Source organism: Primulina huaijiensis, chromosome 17 (genome assembly GCF_012295235.1).
Source record: "Primulina huaijiensis isolate GDHJ02 chromosome 17, ASM1229523v2, whole genome shotgun sequence".
In the NCBI taxonomy this organism is placed as follows: Eukaryota; Viridiplantae; Streptophyta; class Magnoliopsida; order Lamiales; family Gesneriaceae; genus Primulina; species Primulina huaijiensis.
In genome coordinates, this window is record NC_133322.1 from 4,279,879 (window position 1) to 4,294,040 (window position 14,162).

At 32.7% G+C, this 14,162-nt stretch overlaps 2 protein-coding genes across 7 annotated transcripts; one reads left to right on the top strand and one right to left on the bottom strand.

Annotated features, from left to right (window-relative positions):
• Positions 1–498: 498 nt before the first annotated feature.
• On the bottom strand, positions 499–2,552 carry LOC140962482 (uncharacterized). The gene is made up of 4 exons (XM_073421415.1): positions 2,258–2,552; positions 1,255–1,360; positions 933–1,009; positions 499–767 (listed from the first exon to the last, which is right to left on the bottom strand). Exons 2-4 carry the CDS (start codon positions 1,353–1,355, stop codon positions 628–630), a joined length of 318 nt encoding a protein of 105 aa, XP_073277516.1. The 5' UTR covers positions 1,356–1,360; positions 2,258–2,552; the 3' UTR covers positions 499–627.
• Positions 2,553–3,688: 1,136 nt separating this feature from the next.
• On the top strand, positions 3,689–10,109 carry LOC140962990 (uncharacterized). 6 transcript variants are annotated; one of them, XM_073422164.1, is made up of 6 exons: positions 3,689–3,906; positions 7,086–7,146; positions 8,259–8,361; positions 9,259–9,364; positions 9,609–9,685; positions 9,851–10,109. In XM_073422164.1, exons 4-6 carry the CDS (start codon positions 9,264–9,266, stop codon positions 9,988–9,990), a joined length of 318 nt encoding a protein of 105 aa, XP_073278265.1. In that variant the 5' UTR covers positions 3,689–3,906; positions 7,086–7,146; positions 8,259–8,361; positions 9,259–9,263; the 3' UTR covers positions 9,991–10,109. The 6 variants fall into 6 exon arrangements, with proteins under 6 accessions (XP_073278265.1, XP_073278269.1, XP_073278267.1 ...); XM_073422168.1 differs by lacking the exon at positions 8,259–8,361 and adding an exon at positions 8,536–8,592; XM_073422166.1 differs by lacking the exon at positions 8,259–8,361.
• Positions 10,110–14,162: the final 4,053 nt, after the last annotated feature.

Sequence of the window (14,162 nt, forward strand, 5' to 3'; positions counted from 1 at the left end):
ATTACTTTTGTTTAAATATAAATCAAATTAATTAAAAAAATATATGATACATGCACGCGTGTGCGTGGACATGTACACTAGTATATATGAAAACTTAATTAATCAAAACCAAAATTTGAAGGAAAAAAAATCATTTTCCCAGAAATTTATATAAAGTCGATAACACAAATATGAAATATGTATCATTCATTTCAGCTGTGACGGTTCTACTCAAACGTCGTACCCAATGCTGCATTCTTTATCGGATTGGCTACAGTTTCACCAATTATCATATCATATAATATGCAGCAAACTTTTAGTCAATTGAGCGGAAAATGTGGTGAATATCAGTCCATGTAGCATAAGGGCTTTAGTAAGTGTGGTAGAAGGTTTATGATAATCTTGGGTGGCTTGATTCTTTAATAAACCTTTAATCCCTGTTCTTGTAGGCCAATTATAAAATTTCGGTGGCTGCTATCGATTATCGATGTATAGACATGGTTGGAGCGAGTAAGAGGATAGCATAAGTCTCATTTTCGAAATATAGGGAGTTCACACTCAAGTTCAAATTCATAGAATCAGAATATTGGAAATCAAAGTTGATAAATTGATACTACATCTACGAGAAATAAGGTATAAATAGATAGATTATTGTTCGATTTTCATGGATTTAAGATCTCTGTTATTCTTGAACTCCGTAATAGCCTGATCAAAGGTGCTTCTAACATGTCCGCACATTAGCATCAGATCCTGGCAAGAATCTTTGAGTACCTCTCGCGCCGAATCACCTACAACCAGAACACAAAGATCAGCTTTTAAGTAGAAATCGAGTAATATTTAACCTTTGAAGGGACACCAAGTGTGAAACGTTGGGGTGCACTAAGGCAATTTTCAAAGTTGTTGTATTGATATCCACAGTTTCTTCTTACAAATAAAGTGTTCAGTAACATTACCGGTTGTTTGCACTCTAATGTTTACACGAGCATCAGAAGGGTGTGGAATGCTGTAACCACAAAATGAAACTCTGGGGCTGCAAGATATCATTATACCACTTAACATCTACTTTTACAGATATGATTATAATGAGAAAAATCATGCAAGACGATTGAACCAACAGTTGGAAGAAACACAATCGGAACAAAACAGCTATTAACAACAGGGATTGGGTACTATGATTTTTGCTGGAAAGTACGATATCACCTATGCTCTTGCTAACATCTGATGTTTGGGTAACTATAGTTTCGGTGTATAGACCCAATTATATGTACAACTCACTCTTGATTTAGACTAAATCTCAGAGTATTGGCTAGAGTATGATCCTCATCAGTCAACGAAAAAGTCGCTTGTGAATTATCTTGGAAAGACCCCAGCTCCATTTAATCTGAAAAAAGGTAAACGATTATTACTAAAAACAACAGTGTAATAGCATAAAACTCAACAAACAAATGCAGCAACCCTAAGATTCCAATCTCATGTATATAATGGAAAATGTTAGATTTGTCGAGTAAATTGGGTTCAAAAGACATGAAATTTTCCAACAAGTTTAAAAGCATCTCTGCAGCATAAAACTAACATACATTTGTAACCCCGAGTCCACTCAGCAGAATTCTTTATACATCCATTAATGAACATTAAGAACCCATTCAAACATCATAAGCCAAAACAAAGGTTTCAAACAAAAGCACAAAACATATATACAGACTACAATTGCATGTCCACACTCCACAAGTATCTGTAAGACACGACATCCAATTTGACATCACCACATCCTTCTGACCCCACAGTATCCATTGCTTCAACCATAGTTATGAACACCATATTTCGAACAAAATCCAAAACCTTTTTTCTTCCAGTAAGAAACTTTATTCATTAACACGTAAGTGTTATCTTGTTATTTTCCTATTATTCAATGGTTAAAATGGGTTGTGATAGACCTCATACGCAAATCAGATCACCAAAGATCGAGAATTCCTAACAATTAGCATATAACTCTAAATAAGTGCCATTTTTTTCCATCAATCCAACAAGCAAATTCTATTTTACTCACAGTTTACATGAATCCCAACAAAAGCTGGACAAAACTCATCGCTCCTCGTCTCTTGAACTGGATGAGGGAATACACAAAACCCTTAAATCCAGATTATGAAATCGTAATCACAACGACAAATGTTTCAGCATCTCTTTTAGAATGTAAATTTTCTATATATCATCATAGCAAGTAGATTTCTTGAACATAACTCAATTTACACAAGGAAATCCAATAAAATACTGCTCTCACCTTATGTAGCCGTAGAATGATCGACCTTGCAGGATTTTTCCCTTGCTTGTCCGCCGTTTTTGGGAGAAAAAGGTATTTCACGCTGAATTGCAAGGGCTACAGCCTACAAAAATGGTCTCTTCCTTTTAATATATTTATTTTTTATTTATAAATATATTTTTAAAATTTATTCGTTGAGGAACTTGAATATTAGAAACTTATACTTCCAATTAGGTGGAAAAAATACACACGATAAAAATAATTTATACACAAAAATTTATGTGTGACGGTCTCACGGATCAATTTCGTGGGACGGATCTCTTATTTGAGTCATCCATGAAAAAGTATTACTTTTTATGCTAAGAGTATTACTTTTTATCGTGAATATCGATAGAGTTAACCCGTGTCACAGATAAAGATCATTGAGACCGTCTCACAAGATACCTACTCTTAGGACATAAATTATTCTCTTAATTATTCCAATTATTTTTTAAAAAAATATGAATTAAAATTTTGGGGCCTACACTATTTGGCCAACTTTTAAGGATACTAATTACCTAGTACTATGCGGTATATAATTTAATATTTCACATTTTTTAATATAAAATACAGTTTTTATCTCTAAATGTAAATATTATTAATCACATATCTATTTGGTATTAAACAAAATACGATTTCAGTCGACATATTTTCTTCCTTAATTTCCCTCCGGTGGTAGTTTCGGTTTTATTGTATTTGGAATTTATAATAAATGAGATAAAATAAAATTTAAATATTTGAGAACTTAGTGAGCTAGTGAAGCTGGCGTACATATTTACAACAATCAAATAGAAATAAAACTTTAAGTTTCCATATGATATGACTGACATGCAGTAAAATGACGTATCGTGATGCTATAATGTATCGAACATAATGCATTGATTATTCAGGATTCTAAAATGAATATCGTGAGCTAAAGAGGTGGTTCTTAACAACATTCAGTATAACACTTTTCTCCACATATCCAAATAAAATTCGTATAATCGATCATTTACGACGGATATATAAACACCGTCGCTACATTAAGCGACGGTTTTTTTAAAACTGTCGCTATTGCGTAGTAGTTTTTTTAATGAATTTTATGGTTACAAACCGCCGATTAATATAGCGACGGTTTTTTTAAAACTGTCGCTTTAAGCGACAAAACACCGTCGCTATATAGCAATGGTTCAACCAAATCCGTCGCTATAATAGCGACGGTTTGGAAAACACCGTCTCCGATCTAGATCGGCGACGGTGTTCTCAAAACCGTCGCTATTATAGCGACGGGTTGTTTAAACTGTCGCCGATCATCGGCGACGGTTTTATTATTACCGTCGCTATTATAGCGACACTTTTGGTTCAATCGTTGCTATATAGCAACGGTCGATAATAAAACCGTCGCATCTATTTTATTAAGGGTAGGACATAATAAATAAAGACTGTAAAAAAAAGACACCAAAATGTATATACCCATTTTTACCCCTACATTGTGCGTGTAGAATCCGAAATATGAGGCGAAACCATTCAGCCCATAACCGGCCCATGTCAGCTCTACAAAATCTCGATCCCAATTCCTTCAGCGAGAGAACAGAAGGCGCAATCGGACTCACCCTCAATCGAATTGATCATCCAGCAGGTCAACAAACAAGGTAAGAATCGGCTATACATGTTTGATTTTGTTTGTGATGGATTATCTGTCCGTGATTTGTGGTTTCTTGGTTGTCTTCGGAGCAGTTTTTGAGATTTGAAACGTTTTTAAAGTTCAACTTCAGGGGATTTAGTCTTAGGTTTTCTTCATTTTAATATAATTTTTTTTGGCGCTTTTTTAGAGACGAAACTAGGTATTGGGTAGAAAACTTTCTGGTTGTACTCTCATTTTGTTGTTTGACTTCAAATCATCATACTTGGCTAGGATTGTGATTTTGGATTGTTTACTTTTTTCCTCATGCTTAATGATCACCATGTGAACTTTTTCTGTTTCTGGGGCTCTGGTTGGAATACATCTAAATCATCTTTCGTGAATAAAATCCTTCTATATTGAAGTTTTTTTCTTCCTCATCAATGAGTTTCTGTACAATAATAAAATAAGCCATGTTTATGCCTTCTGTATTTCCTGTTTCAAGTGTCATTTTATCATAAAATAACAAATAACAATTGAAGAGCTATAGTTTACGGTCAGGTACAATAAACAAAATGCAATCTTGAAGATAAAATTAATATTTGCGTGAATTGAGGAAATTATAGTCAGGAAGTAACATGTGTCCCATTTAACTTAGAACCTTGAGTTTCCTACCTAAAGACGGTTAAGACCTTCCTTCTCCAAGTACGCTTTTGCAGCTTTAATTCATGTAAAACTTGATACATTTAACAATAACAGCAGAAAAAACGCTCAATAATGTCAAAGATGAAAGTGAAATGTAATTAATTCAACACTAAGTGCATACCTTTGAGTTGGGAATGGCAAAGTAGAAAAACATTAACCCCAGCTTGCTTCGAACCTAACATTAGCTGCTCCATAAAGTTTTGAAGAAGCCCAGGCTCATCTGTAGATAAAACAACCGTACTCTCATTCTAGGATTCCTTGACAAACACAATATAGGACCCGATTGTCAGCCAATATTTAAGAGTTGTATTCTAAATATTCTCACAGATTTAAATACTATTTAACTTCAATGTCTTCTCCTCCTACACGGGCTACTACTCATACCAATCACAATGACAATGAAAGGCGTCAATTAAATACAACACGACGACGAGCACAAAGACAATGAATGACACAAGACCAACAACAATAAATATAACAACTTCAATAGAAATGAGTAGAGAAAACCAACATTTTCCAACTCATGCATAACGTCACCACTTGATTTAATACCTGACGAATGAGATCTCTAAAGTTGTGGTATTTTTATGATGATACATTACATTTGTTATTTGTGCCATTGAAGCACATATTTAGTTGCATGACACTTTATTAGCCGTCTTTACCATCATGCTTACAATCTGTTTAGGCACACTGATGTTTAATTCTAGGTTTAATATAAGTTGTGTTACCTGTTTCTGGATTCACAGTATGTATTCGCATAATCTTAAATAGTCAACTATTTTTGTTTGTGTTCTGTTGATGTTTTTGGTTTGTTTCAATGATATAATTACCGTTTTTTCGTCTTCATTGTAAACACAAAAATATTTTTTTATGCTCACTCATACATTACTAAGTTTATAATTATTAGAATATTGTGAACGATGCAAAGCAAAAACAATGTGTACATAAATTTGAAACAATGTGAATAACTATAGTTAGAAATCATTCTGGTAAAGTTAAGAATTATTTCAAAAACATTTATAGTTGTAATATCACAAATATTCTGAATATTATTTTGACTAAATGGTAATAACTTTGTTGTGTATCCTATAGGATAAATTTTTTTTTGTCATTTTTGTTTTTGTTATTTAATGTACATTGATTGTTTCTCTGTATATTGTTACATAAATTAAATGTTTTGTGGGTGTTACTTCTCATTTTGATACCTTCTATATCATTAAGGCTCTTGAGTTTTGGGCACACATGTTGATTCAAGTAATATAAAAAATGGTGTCAAGTTCATTAGAGGTCAGAGCATCGTTTCATGTATTCATCCCTCGTCTCTGCACCCCCAACCAAAAAAAAAATATCAATGTTGTTAAAAAATGTCTTATTTTTTGTGCTCCTTGATGTGTTGGTCGTGAAAGAAGTTCAAGTTTGAATTTTGAAATGTATTGATCATATTGGTTAGCGTTTATAAGGAATTCTAACTTAGATTTTGGAATATGTTTATACAAGGAGTTAATTTTTACTCTTTGCTCAGTACTATATCGATGTAAGGCTGGTATATACATGTTTTTGGTGAATCTTTTTTTTCATTTCTTGAATTATTGATACTTAAACATGTGGACACCAATATTTAAGAATTGTCTTGTAAATATTGTTATAGATTTAAATTATATTTATATTCGATGTCTTATCCTCCTAGATGGGCTACTACTCATATCAATCGCAATGATAATGAAAGGCGTCAATTAAACACAAAGACAATTAATATTCCACTGTCTTCTATGATTCAAGTACAAAATGTTTTGGTGTTATGATGGTTAAATGTCATGAATGTTTAATATATTAGCCTCATATATTAATGACACACGCAACGCGGGTGCCTCGGTGACTAGTATCAAATTAAGCGACAGTGTACTTTGAACCATCGCTATTATATTAGCGACGGGTTCTCATAAACATGTCGCTATATATAGAAACACATAGCGACGGTTTCTTATAAACTGTCGCTACTATTGCGACTGTTTGATAAACCCGTCGTTATTTTGTGCGACGGGTTTTTTACCCGTCGCATTATGCGACAGTCTTGTATTCCACCGTCGCTAATATAATAGCGACGGTTCAAAATACACTGTCGCTTAATTTGATAAGCGACGGTTTTATTATCAACCGTTGCTATATAGCAACGATTCAACCAAAACCGTCGCTATAATAGCGACAGTGATCGGCGACGGTTTAAACAACCCGTCGCTATAATAGCAACAGTTTGGCAAAAACCGTCCCCAATCTAGATCGGCGACGGTGTTTTCTAAACTGTCGCTATTATAGCGACGGATTTGGTTTAACCGTTGCTATATAGCGACGGTTTTATTGCTATGATTCTAATATATATAACCATCGCGAACATTTTCTTAAACGATTTTTCATCTATCTCTAGTGGTAGTTAATCTTTATCAATTTTTTCGAAGTTTCGATTTTTTTATTTTGTACTAACAATTTTTCGTATTTATTTCGTAGATTTGTTCGTCGGTGCGATCTTCCAGCGTTACATGGAGCTGCATATCTTCGCGCAAATCAGGTTTTAAAATTTTTTTGTACCGAAATTTTACTACATAATTTTAATTTTTGCGTAGTAGTTTTTTTAATGAATTTTATGGTTACAAACCGTCGCTTTTTAAACGACGGTTTTTTAAAAAAACCGTCGATTAATATAGCGACGGTTTTTTTAAAACTGTCGCTTCATATAGCTATTAAGCGACGGTGTTTATATATCCGTTGTAAATGATCGATTGTACGAATTTTATTTGGATATGTGGAAAAAAGTGTTATACTGAATGTTGGTAAGAACCACCTCTTTAGCTCACGATATTCATTTTAGAATCCTGAATAATCAATGCATTATGTTCGATACATTATAGCATCACGATACGTCATTTTTACTGCATGTCAGTCATATCATATGGAAACTTACACGGTTATGTTTTTATTTGATTGTTATAAATATGTAAGCCAACTTCACTAGCTCATTAATTTCTCAAATATTTAAATTTTATTTTATCTCATTTATTATAAATTCCAAATACAATAAAACCGAAACTACCACCGGAGGGAAATTAAGGAAGAAAATATGTCGACTGAAATCGTATTTTGTTTAATACCAAATAGATATGTGATTAATAATATTTACATTTAGAGATAAAAACTGTATTTTATATTAAAAAATGTGAAATATTAAATTATATACCGCATAGTACTAGGTAATTAGTATCCTTAAAAGTTGGCCAAATAGTGTAGGCCCCAAAATTTTAATACAGATTTTTCTAAAAAATAATTGGAATAATTAAGAGAATAATTTATGCCCCAAGAGTAAGTCTCTTGTGAGACGGTCTCACGGATCTTTATCTGTGACACGGGTTAACTCTATCGATATTCACACTAAAAAGTAATACTCTTAGCATAAAAAGTAATACTTTTTCATGGATGACTCAAATAAGAGATCCGTCCCTCGAAATTGATCCGTGAGACCGTCTCACATAAATTTTTGTGTATAAATTATTTTTATCGTGTGTATTTTTTCCACCTAATTGGAAGTATAAGTTTCTAATATTCAAGTTCCTCAACGAATAAATTTTAAAAATATATTTATAAATAAAAAATAAATATATTAAAAGGAAGAGACCATTTTTGTAGGCTGTAGCCCTTGCAATTCAGCGTGAAATACCTTTTTCTCCCAAAAACGGCGGACAAGCAAGGGAAAAATCCTGCAAGGTCGATCATTCTACGGCTACATAAGGTGAGAGCAGTATTTTATTGGATTTCCTTGTGTAAATTGAGTTATGTTCAAGAAATCTACTTGCTATGATGATATATAGAAAATTTACATTCTAAAAGAGATGCTGAAACATTTGTCGTTGTGATTACGATTTCATAATCTGGATTTAAGGGTTTTGTGTATTCCCTCATCCAGTTCAAGAGACGAGGAGCGATGAGTTTTGTCCAGCTTTTGTTGGGATTCATGTAAACTGTGAGTAAAATAGAATTTGCTTGTTGGATTGATGGAAAAAAATGGCACTTATTTAGAGTTATATGCTAATTGTTAGGAATTCTCGATCTTTGGTGATCTGATTTGCGTATGAGGTCTATCACAACCCATTTTAACCATTGAATAATAGGAAAATAACAAGATAACACTTACGTGTTAATGAATAAAGTTTCTTACTGGAAGAAAAAAGGTTTTGGATTTTGTTCGAAATATGGTGTTCATAACTATGGTTGAAGCAATGGATACTGTGGGGTCAGAAGGATGTGGTGATGTCAAATTGGATGTCGTGTCTTACAGATACTTGTGGAGTGTGGACATGCAATTGTAGTCTGTATATATGTTTTGTGCTTTTGTTTGAAACCTTTGTTTTGGCTTATGATGTTTGAATGGGTTCTTAATGTTCATTAATGGATGTATAAAGAATTCTGCTGAGTGGACTCGGGGTTACAAATGTATGTTAGTTTTATGCTGCAGAGATGCTTTTAAACTTGTTGGAAAATTTCATGTCTTTTGAACCCAATTTACTCGACAAATCTAACATTTTCCATTATATACATGAGATTGGAATCTTAGGGTTGCTGCATTTGTTTGTTGAGTTTTATGCTATTACACTGTTGTTTTTAGTAATAATCGTTTACCTTTTTTCAGATTAAATGGAGCTGGGGTCATTCCAAGATAATTCACAAGCGACTTTTTCGTTGACTGATGAGGATCATACTCTAGCCAATACTCTGAGATTTAGTCTAAATCAAGAGTGAGTTGTACATATAATTGGGTCTATACACCGAACTATAGTTACCCAAACATCAGATGTTAGCAAGAGCATAGGTGATATCATACTTTCCAGCAAAAATCATAGTACCCAATCCCTGTTGTTAATAGCTGTTTTGTTCCGATTGTGTTTCTTCCAACTGTTGGTTCAATCGTCTTGCATGATTTTTCTCATTATAATCATATCTGTAAAAGTAGATGTTAAGTGGTATAATGATATCTTGCAGCCCCAGAGTTTCATTTTGTGGTTACAGCATTCCACACCCTTCTGATGCTCGTGTAAACATTAGAGTGCAAACAACCGGTAATGTTACTGAACACTTTATTTGTAAGAAGAAACTGTCGATATCAATACAACAACTTTGAAAATTGCCTTAGCGCACCCCAACGTTTCACACTTGGTGTCCCTTCAAAGGTTAAATATTACTTGATTTCTACTTAAAAGCTGATCTTTGTGTTCTGGTTGTAGGTGATTCGGCGCGAGAGGTACTCAAAGATTCTTGCCAGGATCTGATGCTAATGTGCGGACATGTTAGAAGCACCTTTGATCAGGCTATTACGGAGTTCAAGAATAACAAAGGTCTTAAATCCATGAAAATCGAACAGTAATCTATCTATTTATACCTTAGATTTGTTCGTTGTTATGAACTACCTACATATGAAAACAACGAGAAATTAAGTTTGAAATCTGACTTTCATGATCGAGAAGTAAAAAATATCATTATTCTATTTGTACAAAATTTTAATTATTACGTATTTACTAATATTATAATTTTCTTCTATATTACAAAGCTCACAGATACATGATAGTATAAAATGTTCCGTAATGGAAACGATTAAACCAATTCCAAAGAAAGTACGCATCTTATTAGAAGACACCTTATAAAATTTATTGGCATTGTTTTGGAATACACATAATAAATGTTAATAAAATAACTTTTCTGGTTTATACATAATTTATCTATAATCACATATTTCATTTTGTTTAGGAATAATAGGCTGTTGTGTATATTATGAAGATATTTTGTAGATAAAATTACAACCCATTTTGATAAAGTTATTGATGAAACAATTATTGTTATCATTCAAATGTATCAAACACGTTCCATGTCACAAATTGTTTGTGAATATGAATTTAGACGAAATTACTGAATTTTAAAAAAAGTATTTCTCATTAATTTTATTGAATTTGATTTAAAAATTGTTATCACATGTTAAAAAATAATAATATATAGCTTCTCGAAAATAAAAAATTAAATATGTATTAAGGTTGGTGGTCGACATCAATACACTAAACACGATAAGTATCATGTCATTGACTTAAGCTAACACAATCTAAAATTTTGATATAAGATAGTGATTATTAGCCAAAAAATTTAATCGACATGCGTTGTATTTAAAAATGTTTTTTAAAATTAGCGAAAAAATAGTTTTTATTTTTATTTTTTTATAATTATATTATTTTTTCAATTTAAATGTCTATTTATTTTTCACTAAATTTTAATAGTATCATCCCGTGCATCGCACAGATTAAATACTAGTTTGTATAATGTCACAGTATTATATAAAAGGAGACTCTGACACCTCATTATAATATTGTGATATGATATACATAATTATTTAAACATGATTAACATTATATACATCATATTATTACCATAAAATTTACATATACATACATTTATTTTTTGAAGATTTTGTAACGGTCATAAACGTTTAGTTTTTACCCTATAAATATGACTTCACAAACACATTCAATCACTTCAAACTTATTCTTCCTCACTAAAAATTTTCGAAGAAAAAGAAGATGACTCTTTCAAGGTTATTTTTTATATGGACAGGCGAGAGATATGACCAAACCAGTAGTTTCATTGCCATTTATCAGCATCTTAAGTTTCGATTTAGACTTTGAATTCTGAAGATGATTTGTAGATCATTGTCTTATCTTTTCAACGCATACAGAATCGCTTTATTTCGATACCGAGCTGAGAGATATGACCAAAATACCGCAACTGCTCAAACCCAATTGATTGCTGTTTTCGTGCGATCAGTTACGATCAGTTTGACCTAGATAACATCCGATTTTACCCAACTGACGTGAAATATGACTTTTTACAAATTGAATTTTCTGATCAGTCTAGTTTACAGATTGTCATTTGGATCATCCAGCTGAGAGATATCCTCAAAAAACCGAAGCTCGCCAGAAATTCAATTTGGATAAATTCAGTTCAATTTGTTTCTTGTGTTTGCAACTTCACACATGAGTAAATATGTTAGAAATACATTAACAAGTTTTGTTAACATCAAAATCAAGATTGCGAACAAGAAATGTTCCAACAATTTCCATTGATTGCATGAAGTGCAATTATTGGGAAGGAGATTTTTGGGTGTAATATTAATTGTCACTGCTTGGTAGAGCGATCGAACCATTGTGCTTGAGCTGTTGCGTGGTTTAAAAGATTTGAGTTACACCATTATCACCAGCTATAGCTTTTGGTAAAGCGATAAGCACTCGATCCTGCAAGCATATAAGACATGATTCAGTTATTCAAAATTCGACGGTTTTTCTACATCTGTTGAATTACCCGCCTCCCCAGGGGAAATGACTTCAATCGGAATTGGGTTCTCAGTGACCAAGTGGTGTTCCACCCCGCGTTTGCGGCCATTTCGCTTATAATATCAAGAGGGTCGTATCCGGTTCCAGCCATCTATGAAACACAAATGAGAATTACATATGAATACTACGATAATATAAACAAGAATTTGAGCAGAGAGCAAGGAAAATAAGAGCAGAGAAAGTTTGAGAGAAAAAACAAGAACAATGAGTAGTGAAGAATTGTGTATTCAAGGTAAAAACATAAATACTTTTACTCCCAACAGAAACAAAACTCATGCAAATACAACCATTCATCTCCAGTTTGAATTACCAATGGTAACAATGAGTTAACGAGTAGAATTTTAAGTTTTGAGGAAAATATTTGCACAATTAAGGAAATAATTCAGCATAATTTATTTTCCAAGGTAATATTCAGATTTAAAATTCCACGTCAGCTTAACTCCACTAACCATCAGAGATCATAGAGATTTGATTTTTATCAAATGGTTTTTCTTCTGTTATAATTTCCGTTTTTTTTTTATTCAGAAGAGGTAGCTCCCTCATTAAAAGAACAATTGACATGATCAATTAGGGGGTAAATCGTTGAGCGATAATAGCTATGTTCTTGAAATATTGAACACTGATGAATTAAATCGAGTTTGGTGTTCAAATCAAGCGGAAGACACTCGAAATAATCCTTCGTAGAAACAGATTAAATATTTTGTAAAGCATTTAAAATATATGCAAGTTGAATGAGTAAAAATATTTCGGTTGAAGTATTTTATCAAACACTTGGTATGTAAAATTTTTGTATTTGAAGAACACATAAAATGCTTCAACAATGCATCTTTAAAACTATGAAAATGATAGGTAAATGCAATAAATAAATAAACACGAATTTGTTTATGGATGTTCGGAGACTTCAAATGCTCCTACGTCACCTCTTCTTCCCCTTGGGAAGGATCCACTAGAAGACTTTGATTTATACAAACTCTTGTACAAACTCATTCAGCTAGGACTTACGTTACTACATAACTAAACTCCTAGCACTCAAGATTGTAGGCAGCACATCACAATCATCATATTGTTTAATGTCTAATATGCAAAGACTACAAATACATTGTTTTACGTCTTTGTGTAAAGACTCACTCAACTAATCTTTGAAGTTCAACTCTCTTGTATATGTGTGAGTGATTGTGTGTGTGAGGTATCCTTTACAGTGTACATCTCAAATTTATCCTCACATAATGGCTTGTGCTCTCAACTAGCTGATTTCTTCTTGCTAACTGCCCATGCTTTGAATCTTTTTCAAAATCTCTTGTTTGATCTTCAAGATGTTTTATTTATAAGGCCCAACAATGATATATACGTTAGACACAAGAATATGACTGTTTGGAAAGTTTTGTACAGTTTCTGAAATTGCAATGGTCAAATTCGCCTTGCTGAACATTTTCCCGAGTGGTCAACTGGTCAATTGGTTTAGTTCGTTGGGTGTGAAAAAGTTTTTAGAAGGGGGGTTGAATAAACACTTGACAATTTTCACAGCTTCTTCGATGATTGAATCAGTTTAGTGATAAAGTGAGTTCACGAATCTTGTTGTCAATGTCAATCAGTTAACTTAATAAAATTGCGGAAATAACAGAAAGACGGACAAAATAAAACTGATAAGAAGGAACACAAGATTTTGTGGATGTTTAGAGATTTCAAATACTTTTACGTCACTCATTCTATCTCCAAGATACGATATTCACTAAAATAGTTTGATAAATACAATGATTTGTACAAACCCACTTCAGTCTGGACTTAACACTGCCAACACTGAAACTCTTAGTATCAATAAAATTTATCAGTACTCAACTAATATGTAATTTTTTAGCACCACTGATCTCTTCATAGATGGAGAGGTATAAAAAACGTCTTGTAGCTAAATGCTATACTCAAAAGTATGAGATTGACTTTAAAGAGACATTCTCTCTAGTTTCATCGAAGGACTCTTTCAGGACAATCATGGCACTTGTCGCTCACTTGGATATGGAACTTCATCATATGGATGTCAAGATAGCTTTTATCAATGGAGACATTGAGGAAACAATCTATATGGTGCAACCAGAGCACTTTGTATTGAGATATCCAAAGAATATGGTTTGCAAACTTAAGAAGTCCATCTATGGGTTAGAGAAAGCTT